Source organism: Python bivittatus, unplaced genomic scaffold (assembly GCF_059951505.1).
Source record: "Python bivittatus isolate LINGU-HERP-01145 unplaced genomic scaffold, Pbiv_v1 ctg000350_np1212, whole genome shotgun sequence".
NCBI lineage: Eukaryota > Metazoa > Chordata > Lepidosauria > Squamata > Pythonidae > Python > Python bivittatus.
The window spans coordinates 32,654,487-32,675,713 of NW_028277074.1; the positions used below are offsets into that span (position 1 = coordinate 32,654,487).

At 44.4% G+C, this 21,227-nt stretch overlaps 1 protein-coding gene across 1 annotated transcript; it reads left to right on the plus strand.

Annotated features, from left to right (window-relative positions):
- The first annotated feature begins 668 nt into the window (after positions 1–668).
- Positions 669–1,619, plus strand: LOC148215152 (endogenous retrovirus group K member 8 Gag polyprotein-like). The gene has a single exon (XM_088144442.1). It carries the CDS (start codon positions 669–671, stop codon positions 1,617–1,619), a length of 951 nt encoding a protein of 316 aa, XP_088000568.1.
- Positions 1,620–21,227: the final 19,608 nt, after the last annotated feature.

Consider the following 21,227-nt stretch of genomic DNA (forward strand, 5'->3'; position numbering starts at 1 on the left):
GTGACCCCGACGTGATCACCTCGAGGGTGATACGTTTCTTGGACCCCTCTACTCACCGCCCGGGCGTGGCTAAGTGCACTTCAGGAGACCGTCGGTAAAGACGTCTGCCTTCTCGTGAGTATGGGGGGAGCGTTTTCTAAGGAGCAGGCTGTGCATCTGCAGGAACTTAGAGAATTAACCAAGTCCGCAATTCTTATTTTACGGAACAATGGAAAAATTTTCCCCGTCCTTTCAAAATCAGAATTGATCGCATTGATGTCTTACATTTGGAAACAATGTCCGGCTTATCCGGAAAGGGGCTCGTTGAAGGTGAAAACATGGCAAAAATTGGGCTCTTACTTCCATGAGTCACCTAGAGCGCCTCCAAAAATCTTGGCCACGTGGCGAGTGGTCATGGAGTGCATAAAGATGCATGAGGCGGGGCTTTCCGATAATTCTCCTTCTGATCGTCCCCCGCCGTATCAATCAAATGGTTCCAAAATTATCCCAGACAAAAAAGGAGAAGAGGGGGATCTACAGGCTTTTCCTGTCGTTACACCCCCCCCCCCCCCGGTACCTCATTAGCTCCAACAGCTCCAGCAGATATGTTTGTCCCGGCCGATGCACTTCCTGAGTCGGGACCCATTGAAGTTCTCTCCCCCTCCCCCATGGGCGCGGTTGCGCAAGCTATGGCGCAGGCTCGCAAAGAGGGCATTTTGGAAGCGGAGGAGCTGGCGCAATGTTGCCCTGTGGAATTTGTTACCGATACTGCAGGGAATGTAGCGCCTCGTCTCGAGCCTCTTCCCATGAAGTTAATTAGAGATCTCAAACAAGCAAGCTCTATGTATGGGATTCAAGCCCCATACATTAGAGGGCTGATTCAAACAATTGCAAACTCTTTTTTTATGTTGCCTGAAGATTGGAAAGATTTATTCCGAATGATACTGACTAGTTCTCAGTATGTGATCTGGGAGTCTGAGTTTAGAGGAGAGGCGGAGCGTGTTGCTCGCCGCTTGGGACGTGCTGCCACCGCCGACCAGATCTTTGGCGGCGGCCGCTACGCCACCATGGCTGCCCAAGCAAATCTTAATCAACAAATTTTCTCTCATATCAGTGCCGCTGCGATTCGTGCCCTGGAAAGGGTCGATGATGTCGCTGGGCCCCCTCTCAGCTCCTTTTCTAAAATTCACCAAGGACCCAATCAACCATATGCTGAATTCCTCGACGACCTTAAAAAGGCCGTCGATCGCCAGATTACTAATAAAGAGGCCCGAGACGAACTGCTTCTTAAACTTGCCTATGAGAACGCTAATGAAGATTGCAAACGCATTCTGCAGCCTCTCGCTGCAAAGCATGACGCAACACTTTCCGACTTTTTAAAAGCCTGTCGGATAGTGGGGACGACTGCTTATAACATGGAGACCCTGGCCATGGCTCTTCAACAGGGTACCAAACCCCCGGGGAATTGCTTTAATTGTGGTAAGCCTGGGCATTTTAAGGCTCAGTGTAGGGCCCCAGGTGGTGGCGCGGTAAAGAAAAACCAACAGGCCACAAAGCCAAAGACCGTATGTCCAAAATGCAAAAAGGGCTTTCATTGGGCAAACCAGTGTCGCTCTAGCTTGCCCCAGTCGGGAAACTAGAAATGGGGCCGCCAGCTAGCCCCGCCACAAAGGCTGTGCCACCAGCTCCGCCATTTCCTGCCTCCTCTCCGCCGCCATTTTCTGCTTCTTCTTCGGCCCCGATTATCCTCATGGCTGACGAGTCGGTTGACGTCAGCTTCCCTAACACGCCTTACTCTATCGCTGCCTCCCCCTCGGCGCCTTTTCCCCCCTCCCCCACCTTACTTTTCCCGCATGAGGATCTTTTACGACAAGGCGTCACCTTTCCCCCTACCCTCCTTCCCTGTTTGGCCGAACTCCTCGCTGTACCGGTTATCCCAAGCCTCCCCATCTCTATCAAAAAGGGTGACGCCTTGGCAAAAGTTGTCATTATTCCTCCCGATGAGATTGAGGCTATCCCGTCTCAACCTCCGGCTGCAGAGTTGCTGGCCGTTTCAACGCCTCTAGCTTCTCAACGTCCGGCCATGGGTTTTTATATTAAAGGCCGCCATTTTTCTGGCATTTTAGACTCCGGTGCCGATGTGTCCGTAATCAGGACTGCCGAGTGGCCCCCCGATTGGCTGACGGAGCCCTCCCCAGCGGTCCGTGGTGTTGGAGGTTCTCAGACCGCCCTAATTAGCAAAGATTGGCTACCTGTTACATCGCCAGAGACCTCAAGTATTGCCCACATTAAGCCAGTTGTCTTGCCCCTTCACATCAACTTGTGGGGACGAGATCTGCTACAGCAATACAAAGCAAGATTGACGCTGGAATAATGACCGCCCCTCCCTCTCCCATCCGCCTCACACTCAAGTCTGACACCCCCGTTTGGGTGGACCAATGGCCATTGACAGAAGAAAAATGCATCGCTTTAAAAACACTAGTAAAAGAACAACTGGACAAGGGACATATCGAGCCTTCTTTAAGTCCCTATAACACCCCGGTGTTTGTCATTAGAAAGAAATCAGGAAAATGGTGTTTCTTGCACGATCTTCGCACGGTAAATGCCATCATCCAACCCATGGGGGCGCTACAGTGTGGCTTACCCAATCCGAATCTCATCCCAAAAGGATATGATCTCATGATCATTGACTTGAAAGACTGTTTCTTTTCCATTCCGCTTCACCCCTTGGACATGCCTTTGTTTGCCTTTACAGTACCAGAAAAGAATAATTCCAAGCCTAATTCACGCTATCATTGGCATGTTCTCCCTCAAGGAATGTTGAACAGCCCTACGCTGTGTCAATTTTATGTTAACACAATTTTGCAGCCATATCGCGACCAATATCCCCTTTTTTTGGTATATGGATGACATTCTCGTGGCTGCTTCTGGCCCCCCAGGAACGGTCCGTGCGACATTGCCCGTTCTGACCTCGTTGCTTTCCCAGGGAGGCCTGCAAGTCGCGCCGGAAAAGATACAACACCATCAGCCTTTTTTGTATCTTGGCCATAAGTTGCTTGCATCGCATGCTGTGCCCATCATGCCACGGATCTCCCTATCATGAGACACCACCCTGGTACGACTCCAACAGTACCTGGGTGTTATAAATTGGATAAGACCCTACCTTTCCTTGACAACGGCTCAATTGGCCCCCCTCTTTTCAGCTCTTGCGCAAGGAAAACATCCATCGGACAAAATTGTCCTGAATTCATCTCAGATAACAGTGTTGAGGGATATAGAGATGGCCCTGGGCACTCGATGGGTCGATCGTTGTCTTCCCAACAAACCGGTGGCTGTGGTTCTCATCAACACACCACTTCTCCCCACTGCCTTGCTAGCTCAACATTTGGAATCGCTTCATATTATTGAATGGCTGCACCTCCCCCATACCCCACGAAATTCCATAACTCAGAAATCCACGCAATTTGCTTCTCTCATTTTTAAGGCCCGCTGTAGATCAAAACTTCTTACAGGTGTTGAGCCTTCTACCTTGTTTGTTCCCTGCTCCCTTACAACTTGGGAGATGTTGTATGCTAATTCAGAAAATTTGCAATTGGCTCTTGCTGAGTGGCCTGGGAAAGTCTCCTGCCACCACCCTCCAGATCCTCGCCTCCAGCTTATTAAATTTATTCCGGTTGCGTGGGATACCCAGAATTCTCCCGCTCCAATTCCAGGTGCCATCACACTGTTTGCGGATGGGGGTAAGAAGTTTGGTGCTTGTGTCTGGTTTATAGAAGGGAGATGGCACACAAGGCTTACCCCTCCACAAACATCTGCTCAACGTGCGGAGCTTGCTGCTTCCATTATAGCCTTTCAGACTTTCCCCCTCCAGCCCTTTAATCTCATTCTGGACAGTCTATATGTCACCCAAATAATCCGCACGATTTTTCAGTCTTACATTTCCCCATCCCTGGACTCCGACCTAACATCCCTATTTCTTACCCTTCAAACTGCTATTTCCTCCCGCACACATCCCTATTTTGTGGCACACATCAGAAGTCATCAGCCCTTTCCTGCCTCACTTCAGGAAGGGAATGACATGGCAGATGCGGCGGCATCTGCCTCTGTTATCCTTTCACTGTCCTCCCCTACCCCAGGAGAAAGTCATTCTTACTTTCATCAAAATGCAAGGGCGCTTATGAAACAATTTGGCATTTCGGCTGCAGAGGCATCTGCAATCGTTCAACAATGTCCTACCTGTAGCCAGCAGGCTCATTCCCTCCCCATGGGAGTTAACCCTAGAGGTACGGAGTGTTGCCAAATTTGGCAAATGGATGTCACACAATATGCCCCCTTTGCCCCTTGGAAATATCTCCATGTTTCCATTGATACATTCTCTGGCTTTATTATGGCAACGCCCCAGAGAGGAGAGACTGCAAAACATGTTATTAATCATTGTATTCGGACCTTTGCAATGCTGGGACTCCCAAAAGAACTTAAAACTGACAACGGCCCGGCCTATATTAGCTCCACATTTGCGGCTTTTTGTCAAAAATGGGCCGTCGTTCACAAATTCGGCATACCATATAACTGCCAGGGCCAGGCCGTGGTGGAACGTGCTAATCAAACACTTAAACATGCCTTGGATAGGTACAATCAGACACAGGGGAAAACAACCCCAGGCCTCCTGGCTGTGCAAGACAGGCTTAACCTTTGTTTGTATACGCTGAATTTTTTGAACCTCACTGGCTCGCCACCAACCTCTGCGGCAACCCGCCATTTTTCCGCTTCTCCACTTGCAGCTACATCACCACCCCAGGTCTACTTCCGTCTTCTACCAGACCCCAAGTGGCGCGGGCCTGCGCATCTCATCACCTGGGGCCGAGGGTACGCTGTGGTCCGTCACGACGACCAAACCGTCTGGGTTCCTGGCCGGCACGTTAGGCCATGTCTTCTGAAAGGTCAAAAATGAGGCTCTTTTGGCTTATGCTGTTTCCGCTTGCGCTGATATGCAAGGCCTCCGACAACCCTCATGTTCCCCTCAACCAGACGTGGGTAATCCTCGACTCACATTCTGAGGTGGTGAACTCCTCCTCAGCCAACCGATCTGGACCTTGGTTTCCCGACCTCTACTTTGACATTGCAAAAATGCTCCGACTCACCGAAGACGATGACTTCATTAGGAAGCACCATTTTTATATATGTCCAGGATATAGAAAGGAGTCTTCATACAAGAAACTTTGTGGAGGGGCTGATACGTATTTTTGCGCAAATTGGGACTGTGTTTCCACCGGACATATTTGGTGGGATGCCCCGATAAAAACTGATTATGTTTCCATTAAAAGAACCACCCAAAGCTTAAACTGTCAACAAAAAAGAGAAGATGGGACTATACAAGGCTATTGTAACCCAGTTCGCATTACCTTTACTGAGCAGGGGAAGAAATATGAGGGTTGGCAAGCGGGACTCACTTGGGGTGTTCGTCTTTATGATAAGGTTCGGACAGGCTATCGCGATAAGGGGAACATCTTTACCATCAGATTGATATCTACCCCTATTACTCCCCCTGTGCCGGTTGGCCCTAACCAGGTAATCATCCCTCCCCTTCCAACTACTCACTCCCCGGGTAACTCCACCATCATAGAAGGGGTCATCTCCTCTCCACGCATTAGTAATCCATTGTGGGACATTGCCCAGGCCACTTACCAGCTTTTGAATGCTAATCACCCCAATCTTACTTTTTCTTGTTGGCTTTGTTATAATGTTTTGCCTCCATATTATGAGGCTGTAGCTTTTGAGGCAGCCTTTAACACGTCTACTTCTGACAAGGGCTGCCGATGGAGACATGGCTCTCAGACCATCCAGGCCATAACGGGCAAGGGCACCTGTATAGGCAAGATACCTTCCCCATACAAATCATATTGCAATGTTACTGTCAGCAACATTGACACCACCCTTTTCTACATTCCTCCGGAAAATGGGTGGTGGGCGTGCTCCACGGGACTTACAGCCTGTGCACATGGTAATGTGTTAAACGCCACGGGCTTTTGTATCCTCGTACACATCATCCCACGCATGTACATCCACGCTGAGGATGATATCCTTAATGCCTATTCTACCACAGAGTTGTCTCGAAGTAAACGAGAGCCGGTCTCCACCTTCACCATTGCCTTGCTGGTAGGTTTAGGTCTTACAGGTGCTGGCACTGGGATCGCGTCCTTTGCCCACCAATATACACAATACCAAAATTTGAGAGCAGCAATTGACCTCGACTTAGAGCGCATTGAAACGTCTATTTCCCACTTGCAGAAATCACTTACCTCCCTTTCGGAGGTAGTATTACAAAATAGACGAGGCTTAGACCTCCTCTTTCTACAAGAGGGTGGCCTGTGTGTGGCCTTGAAGGAAGAGTGCTGTTTCTATGCCGACCATTCTGGAATTGTTCGAGAATCCATGACCAAACTGAGAGAGGACCTGAATGCCCACAGGCGAGAGCGCAAAGACCGACAAGGATGGTTTGAGGGATGGTTTAATCTCTCCCCGTGGCTCACGACCTTGGTTAGTGCTCTCGCTGGACCATTATTATTGTTAATTATAGCATGTACAGTTGGTCCTTGTGTCCTTAATAGGCTTATGAGGTTTTTTCAGGATAAACTGGGTACCATAGAAGCACAGGTCAATATGGTCTGCACTCATAAATATCTGCCTCTCCCAACCACGGAACTAGTGGCACCTGAACAGCTTCTCTGCAAACCTCAGCTCACCCTTCTCAGTGATGAGGAGGAAGCCCGCCCTTTAAAATAATAAAAACAGAGGAGATGTTGAAGTAAGCTACGCTGAAGCCATTTTGTGTACGTGCAGGCTAGGTTACTAGCTGGAACATGTACCAGGATATGGCAAACTCCTCCCAGTCAACTGTACTTGCAACCTAACATATGTAACCACCCTTTGCTTTGCCTTCTGTACCGCCCACTTTCGCTTGCTCACAATAAAAGGGGGTTGCGGAGTCAGCTCTGGGCTCTCATCCTGAGGAAACTTTGCCAAGTGTTTCTCTCTTTATTGGCTGCGTCATGAGAAGCCCACCAGGAAAAAACCACAAAGGTACTTGTTTTTCTGCAGGGAACCTGGTCGTGTACAGGTGTTACATGTAGAAATAAAGATGGGGAAGCAGTACAGACATGTGCAGATTAATAAACCACAAACAATTACAACTACTAAGCCAATAAAAAGATAGCGCAGCCATGAAAAATTAGGTAGCCAGGAGGTTAACCAATAAACCAAGAATTTAAACCTTATAAGGAAAGGTTTTCTGTACCAAGACAAGGTACTTGTTTAACCAAGACCAGTCCCCCCTAGAATTATTCCAATCTTCAGCATACTCTTCTCTTTTCATATTTATGCCACAATGTGAGCAATCTGTTTATGGTCAACGAGGAGTCCTTTTGTCTGGTCATGGAACATGCAACATGACTGATTAATATACACGCAAACACCACCCTGATTATTCAAGATCATATCTAGGGCCATCCTATTCTGGAGGACCACATTCTTAAGGGAGAGGACCAATGCAAGAGAGCCCAAAATGTAGACAGGGGAGCCTGAACAGTTTCTTGTGCTGAAATCCCATCCTCAACCCCACCAAGTTGCATATGAGAAATATTTGACATAGTTCTGACCAATTCAATTCAATTCAATCAATTCAGGAGAGGCTTAGAATTGGTCCTTAACTTGCACAGTTCAGCTCAAACTGTGATAGAAAGATCCCATGCCTTCAGGATGGAGAGAGAAAATGGCTTAGGTGGTTGAATACAGGGCAATCCACCCCTGCAAGCTCTCTCTTACAATCTACACGCCCAGTCTTCCACAGGATGCCCTGAGTTTCACTTGAGGGGTTTTGCTTGCCCATTGTACGTACTGTAGGCACATGGCATATCAACAATAGAAAGTACATTTAGAGTTTTAGATGAGAATTAGAGAGTGCTGATTGCATGCCCACTCTATCACAAAGTCAAAATAGTCACAAAAGTCATCCAGTGGCTTTGTGTAGACAGGGAATCTTCCTTGCCAGTGATGAGGCATAGATGTGTAGACCCAATGGTTATACTGCTTTTCAGCGATGCCAATCTAGTAATTGAAATGTCAGTATATGCAGTGGTCAGCGAGAGGAAGAGGCAAGCACTTTCAGTCAGCGCAGGCATCCATGATTTAAACAGATTCACGCCCCAACTCTCAAGAGCTTGGAAAACTCCTCCTGAGGTGACTGCCATACTCGTGAGTTCCTACTGAAGTCTACTGAACAAAAAGACAATCGTTAACCACTCTTATAGGGGAGTCTTCTTCTGTTTGGAGATGTAAAGCATGTTCCCCCCCAGGACAGAATACTTTGCCTGCTTTCAATTACTCAGTGCCCCCCTTCACCCACATTTGCTCTTGTGGCCCCAAATTCTTTCCCCCTTTTCTTACTCTGTACAGGGGAGAGGGCGGTCCAAGATGGCGTTAGAGTAGCAGCTGCTGTGAACAGCTCTCTCACAGTTTATTCTACTTCTCGGGGGTATCAGCATAATTTTAATGATAAACAAGGATGCAGAAACATAAATTAGAAATGAAAAGGACCTTGAGAAAAAAAAAAATCAAAACGTGGTACTCACAAGACACTCATCTAAGAAAACATCACAAGCAAGGCAAGGCAGAGATGACAACCAGACAGCTAAAGATAAGTGATTTATTACAGCCTAAGGGTGCTAAACGTAAGTCCTATTTTCCTTCACCTTCGACTCCTGTATCCCCTGATAACAACCTCTACTCTTCATTAGATTGGGATGTGGAAGAGTGCTCTAATTCCAAAAACGAGGCAGTCAAAAGTGACAGAGGGGAGGATATTGTCCATACTAGAACAAACTTTAAAGGTGATTTTGATTTGGCTGCTAAGAACTGCCTCCTAACACCACAAACAGTAATCGTAATATTTGACCACCTCCTAGATGCTAACAAAAAAATAGATGAACTAAAAAGTTTACTGGAAAACCTTATCTCCAAACCGGTTAAGGAATTGGATAACAACATGAATACCTTAAAGTTTATCCTTGACATGCAGTCTAGGCAGCTCCAGATGGAGCAGAGAAACTCTGGCGAAGATGAGGCAAAGAACAGGCTGGTTCTCTAACTTTCGTGCAACCCACTTTACCAGCAATGCTCTTGAAGCTCAAGAAGCAGCTATGGCAATATCATATCTTCCCGGTACGTGTGTTCCATAATAACTGTATTCAGCCTCTGTTAAACACCAGGAGGAGAACCAAGTATGAGAGGGAGACAAGCATAAGCCTTGGAGTCACTAATGATAGCGAGCCCTTGTTTGCAGAGGGGAAAACTCCTCCTCCACCAAGGCCAGAACATGACACCCAAAGGGAAGAATCAACCTCAAAAACTCAGGTGCTGGATAATTTAATGAAAGATGAGGAAGAGATGATCCAGTTGTTTGCCACCCTCACCTCTGAGGAACAGCAATTGATTTTGAATAAACTGGAAATAGTTAAAGCAGTGCTCCTATCGGCCATGGAGGCAACTGAGACCCTAGGCTCCTTATTCCCCGCTACCTGCACCTCTGTAGAAATGCTGTTAAGGCCTAACCCCGAGAGTATAAAATTTCCAACAAAAAAAAAAACCCAAAAGAAGTCGTAACAGCTTGGGGCAGGGTTGTAAAACAGAAAAGGCTAACCAACTGGTCAATGTAATACAACACCTAAATAACTATTCTGGGAACGGACCCTTAGGGGGTGATTTAAAACTGTTGCCACCCGAGAGGCACCCTAGGCAAGCTCTAGAAACACTCCTGCAAGTGCACCATAATATGGACTCTAATATTGACTTTATCCAGCAAGAGGACATCCCACTTGCTGTTGATCATCCATCACTGTGTGCGACCAACACTAATAGGAGCTTAGAATCGGAGCAGCCTGTGGACACTGACTACCAGCCTGTCTCTGGCGATATACTCTGTACAGGGGGTTTCCATTTTGTCACAGAGGGGAGGTGATTTTGTGCAGGATCAGTTGCACCATTCTCTCTCCTGCTGTGAAGCTCTTTTCAGGTCTCTCTGGGTCTAGGTGGAGAAGCATTCCTTGGCAGCCAGGGTCTAATACATCCTCCCCCATGCATCTATGCCCAGTAGTGCCAAGTCAATTATTTTTTTATTTACATTGATGTCACTGGGCACTCTCGAGTCTGCTCCTGCAGCTTCCTCAGTTGCAGCCACCAGCAGGAAAGCATCAGATTCTAACTTCCACACATGGAGCGTGAAAACCTTCTCTCCTGGGGTGAGGTTTTGATATTGGGCATAGACTAGGTGGAGGTCAACAAATCATTGATTGAGCTTCAGGATGGCTTTATCCAATAGTGGTCTCCACCCCTCCAATGATTTGTGGCCAGACAGGACGTGGAATTGCTGCTTTGGGAGGCCTTACCTGTGAAAACCCAGTGCCAATATCCCAAGAGATCTCCAAAAGACTGGCTTTGCCTCACAGTGCAGAGAGTGGCTGAGTTCCAGATCCAGTTGATCACCTCTGTAGGGATCCTTGAGCCTTGTTAGGATTAATTACCTGATCATGCAGTGTAGGATGAAGCTGCTAGGCTGATTCTTACTACCATAGGGAAGACAACTCATGAGAGGTTAGCATAATTGTAGAAATGCATACCCAGATAGGAGGCCTTCATACTGTGAAAGGGATGGGTGAATGCAAGCAGCCCTGAGACAAAACTTGGACTGTTTATCACATTTCTACTTAAATGAAGACATCATTATATACTTCAACTGCTAAGGACTGTAATACCTTCTCATTCTTAATAATTTCCTAGAAGGAGAACTTGGAAAGATGGAAAGAAGGAATCTACATTGACATAGGAATTTATAGAGTGCCTTGATTGCTTCCAGAGCCAAAAGTTGTTAAAAAAAAAAAATTCCAGATAGACCATACCAGTTCATGGAAGCTCTACCAAATATTGTCCTAAACATTGTTTCCCTTTTGTTCATAATATCCATATTGAGGGACAAAGATGCAACCTAGTAAAGTCTTTCTCATAACCCATTTAGTTTAAAAGTAAAACACATGAAGACCCCCTTTAGGGCCAATGCTGGATTCTTGTTGCAAAGCAGAGAATGAGATTGTTGATAAAGGTTGAAATGCAAAGCACTCTTGGGGGCAGCACAGCAATTAAGCAATAGGGCAAAAAAATGTACCTCCCTCCCCCTTCTCTGACCACAAAATACTGGAGCATGTTGCAAAGATGTTAGCCATTACAGTAGCATTTAAGCCTTCAGACTTTTACTCCTACCTTCACTTCTGGCCAAATGTTTTCCTGCACCAGGAAAAAGAAATCAGAAGAACATGCACTCCTTCATTTCTTAGTGGGCCAATTCTTGGTAGCTTTTCTGGTATAGCTGCTTTTTTTTTTTTAACTTTCCCTGTGGTACCTTTTCCTTTTTGACCCTGGATTCCCAGTCTCAACGGCCCCTCCCTCCCTCCCTGTGCCACCTCCCAGCAGTCGCTGGCCTCAGAGAATTTAAAGGTGGTGGGATCAACCCTCGCCTCCCACCAGCCGACACTGGCCGTTTAAGGGATCATTCGAAGGGGGGGGTCCAGGACACCGGAATCCACAGGTCTGACTTCCTAGGAGATTTCTTGGACCTTTCCTTCGGTTTGGGATGTGGCCAAGCACCCTCTCCTTTTTGGAAGAACCTACCTCACCAGTTTTCCGTGCCTCTTCTAATGCCAAGAATTCAGGAGGAGGCTCTTAGAAAGAAACGGCTTTTATTTGGTCGAGTAAAAGGAAGCTGGGTGGTCAGCAACCCAAAGCATAGGCAGCAAATATGCCAGGGTTTTGCCACGCCCACAGAAATGCAGACTTAGTTTTTATAGTCTTTGTTACAAAGATAAATTAATCTTCCTTTCATCATTCCGGACTGGGAATCTCCCAGAGCTCGCCAATTTTTCATTACACACCCAAGAGGCGTCCCCCTGTGAGGGTGTGGCTTACTGGCACATCTGCCCATGCCAGAAATCTTCCATACACCTAGCGCTAGGTTTTCTTCCCTGGTCCGGTTTGCTTTCACTCACACACACACACACACACCGTCACTTGCAGCGAGGCGGGACACACTACTGGCGAACGGAGCACACTGGCTTTCAACTCTGGCAGTCGTTGGTCTCAGACCTCGTGCCAAAATTGGGGCGTCTATACCCCGTTCACTGAGCAGTCCTGGTCACCTCCGGGAGACAAGACAATAGACACACACACACCGTTCCTTTCAACCAGACCGCCGGTTTTTCCTTTCCCCTTTGGGGATCCCTTAGGGGTCACCGGGCCCAAAGGGCCTCCCCCCCTCAGGATCACTTAACTGGAAAAACCTGCTCAGAGTACCCGAATGTACTCACCTGTTCTGGCGCAGCTCAAGGGAAATTCCCAGGCAGGAATCGTCAGATCTTCCCTTTGTGGATCCCTTAGGGGTCACCGGGCTCAAAAGGCCTCCCCCCCTTTCAGGATCACCGGACACTTAACAAAATCCCGGACGAGCCCCCATTTCTGTTAGCAAAATTTGAGAGTTTCTGACTCTCCCCAATTAGGATTCAGTCCGGCAGAAGATCAAACACGAAAGTACCAGCTGAGATTTTAAAGTTTTATTGAAAGTAAGCCAATTGAGTCAGCTGGGGTCTCCCCTTAAGGCAGAGGAGAACCCCTCCCACGCCCAAAGAAGACAATTTTATACATGTTCCTTACAAAGAGATACAGTAATTAACAAATGATTGGTTGAAATTGGCATAAGTTTTGGATCCTCCTTATTATTGGGGGAAATTTATCTTCCTGATGACCTATTGGATACTAGTCAGAGTTCAGGGCACCCCCCTTTGTCTTTATGGCCTCGACCCTTATGGAGACAGGATGTCTGAATGAGAGAAATGTGTGAACTTTCATGGATGTCTGTGTCTGGGTTATCCCTTTGGTTTTCAAATGTAAGGAAGTGAATATGATGGAAACTAAGAGCCCTTTTTCATAAGGTTTCAGTGTGTTCCTCAAAGTTGTGGTAGAGTGGACAATATTGTCCATCATGGAAGATAATCTTCTTGGTGCCATGTACAACCTCACAGCACTCGTTTGGATACAGGGACAATGGTAGCATTTCTCTTTCTTCACGGTCTTTCTGTATTTATTACCTTTTGCCTGTCCACAATAAACTAGGCATAGCAGTATGAGACCGTGAAGAGATGCTGCTACTTAGTGCAACAACACTGCTATGCACACTAATAGTGTGACTCACTATAAAGAACCCAATACCCAACTGTACGACTCACTCCTAAGAAATCCAATTCAGTGGAGCATATCCTATTACCATGGAATTATTTTTATACTGTTTTATTTAGATACATTTGATTTATTCTGCATTTGCTTTCTATTGTCATATAAGCATATAGAAATTTTATAATTTGAAACATATGGAAATCTATTTGGAGGCTTTTATATAGCCAAAATCTCGTGAGAATAAACTTTACAGCTGTAAAATCTAATACATCTATGTCATATTTAAAAAGCAAATTATAATGTTATGGAATTTTTGCCAAAGACAGGACCACAACGCTGAGGAGAAGAACCACGTTTATTGCAATGATCCTTGGGTGCGGGCTTTCCAAGAAAGAGGGACCCTGAACAATAGAAAAGCATAGAATTTATACATTTTTGAGGTGGAGGGGCAGGAAATCTGAGGGATCTGATTGAGGATAGGTTTGGATAGCTGTTAAATGGGGGATAAATGGTTTTTCTATTGTGAGATAAGAATCACACTTTGAGTCAAGGAAACTATTGCAAAAGAGAATGGAATATTGCAGGAGCTCTTAAAAAGGATGGAATTCCTGTGGTTTCTCACTTATTAGTAAAGGATTTCCTTATCGATGTTGCCCCTTCAGCAAACCCTTAAGCAGACAGGTGATGGCCTTCCCATTGTTTCAGTATGATAATGTTAAGAAGGCTATTTTTGGCAGTGGAACATGGTCTCTCTTGGGTCATGCAATAGCTTGGAGCTGATCCTGTTTTGCATGAGCAAAGAATGGCAGAAGGAAGTGGAGGAAAGAGTTTGCAAGAGAGCCAAAGGGGAGGGGGGCAGAAAGAGAGACAGGGGGAAGAGGGAAGAGTTTCCAGCTTTATTTTTTTATTTTTCCATCACAATAAATTACCAGCTAACTAATTCTTTGTATCTTATTATTACTGCAAGCACATCCAACATATCATATAGATATAGATATAGATATATCACACAAAGACATACATACATTATATAAAAACACATCAGTATTAATTTCATTCTAGTACTCTAAATCTTATTGTAAGCTATGATCATTATTATATACTGTATAGTAAAATTTACATAAGGATAGCCTAATAAATATCCTTTTGGATTGCAGTTTTCATGTTCCTTAGGTATATTAAAAATGGACAATACTGCACTTAGATCTCATGAGCCCAAACTTTCATATAGGTCCCTTTGTACCATTTTTATAGCCTTAAGTTCTAAGCCTGAAAAAAAAAGAACAAAATGACACTAACTATGCATCATAAAGGGGACGCGGTGGCGCAGCGGCTTAATGACGCTGAAAGTTGCTGGCCAGAAATGGTCGACGCTTCAGCGGTTCGAGTCCAGCCTTCGCGTTAGCAGGGTGAGCTCCTGTTTCCTCCCCAGTTCCTGTAAACCCAACAGTTCGAAAACTCACGTGAGTAGATAAATGGGGACTCTCACTCCGGTGGGAGGAAAAATGCTGGCGGCGCCTTGCAAAAGGAGTCAGGAGCAGTTGCCAGTAAGCACGAAAAACCGTGCACGCCCGAAAAGGGCGCAAAGCAACAGAAACCCCTCCTCCTGCGCTTGCCAGCTGGGCTCTGCTCTAGGAAGGAGGCACTGGCAAACCACTTCCGAAACACCTTGCCTTGAAAACTGCAAGGACTCATCCAAGCAGTCACTGCAGAGTCAGTAACGACTGAGCGTAGATTAAAAAAAAAAAAAAAGCATCATAACTTCCTAAGCCTTTGATCTTTTGATTGACTGATTGATTATGTGCCATCAAGCTGGTTTTGACTCTTAGAAAACATACAGATACATTTTCCTCAGGAGGATCTGTCCCCAACCTGGTCCTTCAAGTTTTCCAATGTTGTACCCATTGCTGCTGTAATTGAGTCCTTCCACCTTGCTGCTGGTTGTCCTCTACTTCTCTTTCCTTCCACTTTTCCTAGCATTAGAGCCTTCTCCAGAGAATTAGGTCTTTGTATAATATATTGGAAATATGATAATTTGATTCTGGTCATTTGTGCCTTGAGTGAGAATTCAGGGTTGATTTGTTTGATAATCCATTAGTTTTCTTAGCTATTCATAGTTCTCTCAGGAGTCTTCTCCAACATCAAAGTTCAAAAGTATTAATACTCTTTCTATCCTGCTTCTTCAAAATCCATCAGATCTTTTAGGCTTAAAAAAAAAAAAAAAAGAGCTCTTCTGAATTACAATTGTAAGCATATGTGGGTTTTTTGGAATGCAGAACCATGTTGTTGCAGTGTGCATTTTGAATTGCTTTAAAAGGGTGTGGACCCTTTTTAAAAAAGTATACTTAAATAAATAAATGGTTTGGTTTGGCCATGAGCCAGGATAAATGTGTTTCAACCTCCTCCTGTTCTTCCGTATGTGAGGAAACCAAAAAAACCTGCTTTCTGATAAATACTACCTATGATTTATTGTTATATCTAAGAAACAGAAAAGTTGGTCAGCTGAATTTTTTTGTTTGCATTTTAATGTGAACATACCCAATTTGCATATCCCAAACATATATGGAATTTGGCACAAACTGATCTGGCATTTTTTAAGAATTTGCATATACTTTACAATTCATACACACAAAAGACACGTGTATTAAGGGACAATCTTGCCAAAATTGTATTATATCATGGTACCCTTCTGGGTCAGCTTCAAGGGTTGGGAGTGGGTGGCGGTTGTGCTGGTTCGCTTCCTTCCTCTGGGGTTGTTTCTAGATGGTGTTGATATAGGGGAGAGGCCTAGCCAACAGCCCTGCTTCGTGGAGTGCCTCAGAGCACTCTCTCCACTCCTGTTTAACATCTATGAAACCATTGGGTAAGGTCATCCAACAGCACACGCTGAAGAATTATCAGTATGCTGATGATACTCACCTTTACACCTCTGCCCAGCCAACCAAATAATGCTGTGGAGGCTCGGTCTTAGTGTGTAGAATCTGTGGAGTATTTGATGGAAAAACAGGCTTTGGCTCAAGCCTAGCAAGATTGAGTGGCTTCCCGGTTCTGTTTCTATCTCTTGTTCTGTGTTTGGTTTTCTTATACCAAACCAAACCAGTGTGCAATTTGGGTATCCTCTGGAACTTGCAGCTCCTGTTTGAGGAACAAGTGGCAGCTGTGGCTAGAGGGCTTTTGCACGGCTTCATCTTATGTGTTGATTGCCCCCTTTCCTGGACCAGGGGGTTCTTCTTACAGACACCCATGCCTCAGTCACCTCCCGAGTAGACTACTGAAATGTTGTTTCTTTGCTTCTGTACCTTAAGCTTTTGCTGACCTAGTGACTGTGTGGCTAAGGGTCAGTCTGGATGCTATTAAAGAAACTGGGAATGCTTTTGCAAGTAGGGATTTTATAAAAGTTTTATAAAAGGGGCTAAGCATATAAAGTTATGCTGATTGTGAAGGGGCATTTTAACAGTTTGCAGAGTTGCAAAAAGAAATGGGAAGAGGTGGTTAAGCTAAAGGCCAAATGTCTTGCTTGCTCATATCAGAGGTCCTGAAAAGGGGAAACATCTGCAGTTTTCCCCTTTCCTCCTCCCAGCATCTAGACACATTTCCTGAGCATGCATGAACTTTTGCACCTGCTCTTGCTTCTAACCAGACAATGCAAACACATCCCCTGCACGATTTGGGCAAGCTAGATAGCAATGCCTTATATGAGGAACCCCTGGAACAAGTGAGGACTAGAGTCTTGACTATTAATTTATGCTGCTTAAGCTAATGTTATGTCAACCTTAGAAGGTGGGCCCACTTGTGTGCGTGGCCGTCCTCCTAGATGCTTCCTGATGACAAAAAGGTATAAAAGCTGTTGTAAACTGTTTTAGGGTGTGGCTGTTCTCTGTCTTCTCTCTGCCAGCCGGACAGAGAGTGGTCCACCCTGCTTTTCTCTTGGCCAAAATAAAAGCTGAACTTTCTTTGGAAAAACCTCGGTCTAGAGTCTCATTGGAAAGTATAGATTCTGGGCTACAAAACCTTACACTGTACTTGGGGTTGCCTTTGTAGAACATCTGGAAGCTGCAGCTGGTTCAAAATGTGATAGTGTGGGCAATTGTCACCACCCCTCATTGTGTACACGTTACACGTCTATTCCACAAGCTGCATTGGCTGCCAGTGTACTTCCAGGTGCAATTCAAGGTGCTGGTGGTCTCCTATAAAGCCCTTTATGGCATAGGGCCTGGTTATTTGTGGGACTGCCTCTCCCCAATTGTTTGTACCTATTCCATAATATCTGGCAGAAGAGGCATGTTATGAATCCTATCAATTATGGAATATAATCTGGTAGAACCCAGGAAGACAGCCTTTTGTGTTATTGTGCCTGCCCTGTGGAACATCATCCCTGTGAAGATCAGATTGGTCCTGACCCCATTGTCCTTTTACAAGGACCTGAAGACATGGTGGTTTGGAGGTTGGATTGTCAGTTAGACCCCATGTGGTTATATTGAACATGGTTTTTATCTTGGCTGCCAGTAATGTATTTTATTTTCATTGTTGGTTCTGGTTTTTAACTGTGTCAGATGTCCAGAGTCACCAGGATGAGATGGGTGGTTTTATAAATCAAAACAAATCAAATCAAAATAAAGGAAACTGGGAAAAATATGAATAGTTGCAAAAATGTTTATAAAATGGATATATTGTAGAAAATGTGCAATAAGACATACATTTAAATAAAAAAATATAAAATTTCAAACTGAGAATGAAACAGACTGAACTATATTTTAAGGTTAGAAAAATAAAAAAAAAGTAGTGAAATTAAAACTGATGGCTTTGCCTATCCCTGTTTCAACTGTGGCATATTACCAAGCCAGAATCAGATATGTTATGTATTTAAACAACTTATACAGCTGCCCATCTCATCAAAATCTGGGTGATCTGGGCAGCATAAAAGGATTAAAATAATAATTTAAAAAACCACAGAGCTCACAATATAAAAATTCAAACAAACAAACAAAAACCATAAGGTACATGCCTAAGATCTAAAGGCCATTCCATTTCAAATCACTGAGACAATAACAAGCAAGCAAGGGACTGAGCCCATTTAGCCTCCCAGTCCCAAGAACATCTAGGTCTTTAACTCCTTATGAAAGGCCAACAGGATGAATGCCATTGGTGGGGAAATACTGTACCACAAGGCAAGAGCAGCAATAGAGAAGAGAATAGCAACAAAGAATAGAGAAGGCTGCTAGGTCCCTTAAGATAACACCCTCTAATAGAAGGGTCCTGGAGCATGCCAGCTCTGCCAGGTTTGGGTGGCAAACAGAGACAATTGGAGATAGGAAGTCCTGCAAGTAACCTGGTCCTGCACCATGTAGGGCTTTATAGGTGATAACCAGCACCTTGAATTATATCCGGAAGCCCCCTGGGAGTCAGTGTAGCTCATGAAACAGCTCATGAAACAGAGTTATATGGGTATAGGGTGGAATGCCCAAGTCTGCCCATGCCACTTCATTCTGGACCAGTTGTGTCTTCTGAATGCTCTCTAAGGGCAGCCGCATCTTGGGTGCATGGCTGTAATGCAACCAAAGGAAACAGAGCCCTGAGGAACTCTGCAAAGCAGCAGCCTCAATCTCTCCCCACCTACCAACACTGACTGGAACCAGGCTTGCAGAAAGGAGAACCAACATAATACTGTGCCTCCCACTCCCAAACTCATTGCTGGCCAAGGATACTATGATCTATGGTACTGAAGGCTGCTGACAGGTCAAGGGTCAGGATGGATGCACTAGTCTCATCCCAAGCCTGCCACAGGCCATTGACAAGCACAATCAATGCTATGTCAGTGGTATAACTAGGTTTGAATCTTGACTGAAAGGGGTCCAGATAATCCACTTCCTCCAGGGCCCTCTGGAGTTCCAAGCTGACTACCTCAACAACCTTTGCTAAAGGTTGGAGATTGGACAAAGTTTGCCCAGTTCTGTTGGGTCCAGCAATGGCCTCTTGAGGAGAGGGTGGATATCTCTTCTGAAGGAAGTAGCACCACACCCCCTTTTGCAGAGAGCCATTGACCACCTCATGGACTCAACCACATGTCACCTCCCAGGAGGTCTTCACCAACCATGGGAGACAAGGATCTAAAACATTGGTGGCCAAACTCACAGCTCCAAGGACCCTGCCAACCAACAGATGCAACTCTTCCAGGACAACCAGGCAAGACAGTGCCTCAGATCCTCCATAGGATCTGTACAGCTAGAGTCCAATTCTGAGCAAATCCAAGCTACTTTATCTGACAGATGCCTAGAATAAACTCACAGCACCTCTGTTTGTGTTTCCCCAAACCTTACCCAGTAGGGATTTAATCACCTTGAACAGGGCCACCAGCTGGCTCTCTGTGAACACAATAAGTGCAACTTCCTCCCTCGCCCCTAAGTTTTGCTGCCCTTATCACCACAAGATCATGCCTAAGAAAGGCCCTTATCTGTGTTTGGTTGGGTTTGCGCTTTGTTTTCCTCCAGCAATGCTCTAGGTGTCTCTTAAGCTGCTTCTTCTCCTGGAGGTCCTCTGAATATCCACCATTTGATCCTGTTTTATTCTAATAAATTGTAATTTTTAAAATCACAATTTCTTTTATTCTTAATAAAATATTAAACTACAGTGACAGTCAAGGAAACGAAACCTTGTCTCTCCCATCTGAAGTTCCCTCAGAGGATAAAAAAGGAAGAAAGAAGAGAAAAGCAGCACACTCAAGGCTATTCATTTGCTTAATAGTAACTTATGGTTTAGCCTTAGTTATGAAATTGAAGTATAAAAGAATGTATGTAAAGGTAGATGAAGAAGAGATATAAATGGATATATATATACACAAACACACATAAGATACATAAAATTCAAAAGTCTTGAGGCAACTAAACAACCTCTTCTCCTGCCAACTTGTGATCAGTAGACAAAACCTGGAATGTGAATTAGCTTGGATCTTAATCTCTAGGACTTAATTATTTGATTGAACGTTGTAATTCATAAACCTTACATCTATATACAAAAAAAAAAATCATAGACAACATATCTAACATACTGGATGTAAGTTAAAATATTTGTCCACGTTGTTCAATTGTGTTATTTATGTGGTTTATATAAACATACTTTGGATGATATGAATTTTTATTTGAAGATATGAACTTCCCCAAACTTATTCTCTGTATTGGTTTTTCCTGCTTGGTTTCAGAACACTTTTAGGATTACCATGACAGTACTGTAGCAAGAGGAGCTTCCTTAGACCATTTTCCTTGAATTTCTATTCTAAATAATTCCTTGGAAAACTTCCATGAAACTTATTTAACTGTTACTGCTTCATACGTGAGAGGAGAAAGATGGTAGTACAATAAATTATAGAAAGGTATTTTTAACTGTAAAAACCACAGATTTTTTTTCTTTTCTATTGCATAGCATATTTTTCCAAACATCTTTATATCTGAAATGCGGCTTACCCCAATTCCCCCAGAACAATTTTAAAAGACATTAGTAACTGAATACACACATATGTGGACACATATTCAAGTTGCTATGAATTCATGTCATTCATACTCGTCACTTTAGCTTATCTCACACCAATATATACACCACTCAGTATACATGTATGCTTTTCATGTGAATACTGTATTGTATTGTGAATATTGTAGCATCAAGAAGACACCTAGACATTTTTAATAGTTACTGAACAATATTAACATTGGGTAATCAAGAGGGGTGAACAATCAAAGAAAAGCAAAATAAAAGGATGTGAGCTGGTACAATCTCTTCTTAAAGATGCTCACAGGTGTTTACCTATTCATTATTATGTATGATAACTGGCAATTCAATTGAGGGGTAACTTTGTAAACTAAAGATGTCTCATTTCTAAAATTGTGCCAAATTCAGTTATATGATAATGAGAAGGCTCATTCTCTTTATTTTTCCAAATAATTTTAGACAGCTCCTATTATTCCTGTTAACTATGTTGGCTGAGAATG

Excerpts from the sequence above, each read along its gene's own strand:
- LOC148215152 (XM_088144442.1), top strand. The coding sequence starts at position 669 with ATGGCGCAGGCTCGCAAAGAGGGCATTTTGGAAGCGGAGGAGCTGGCG.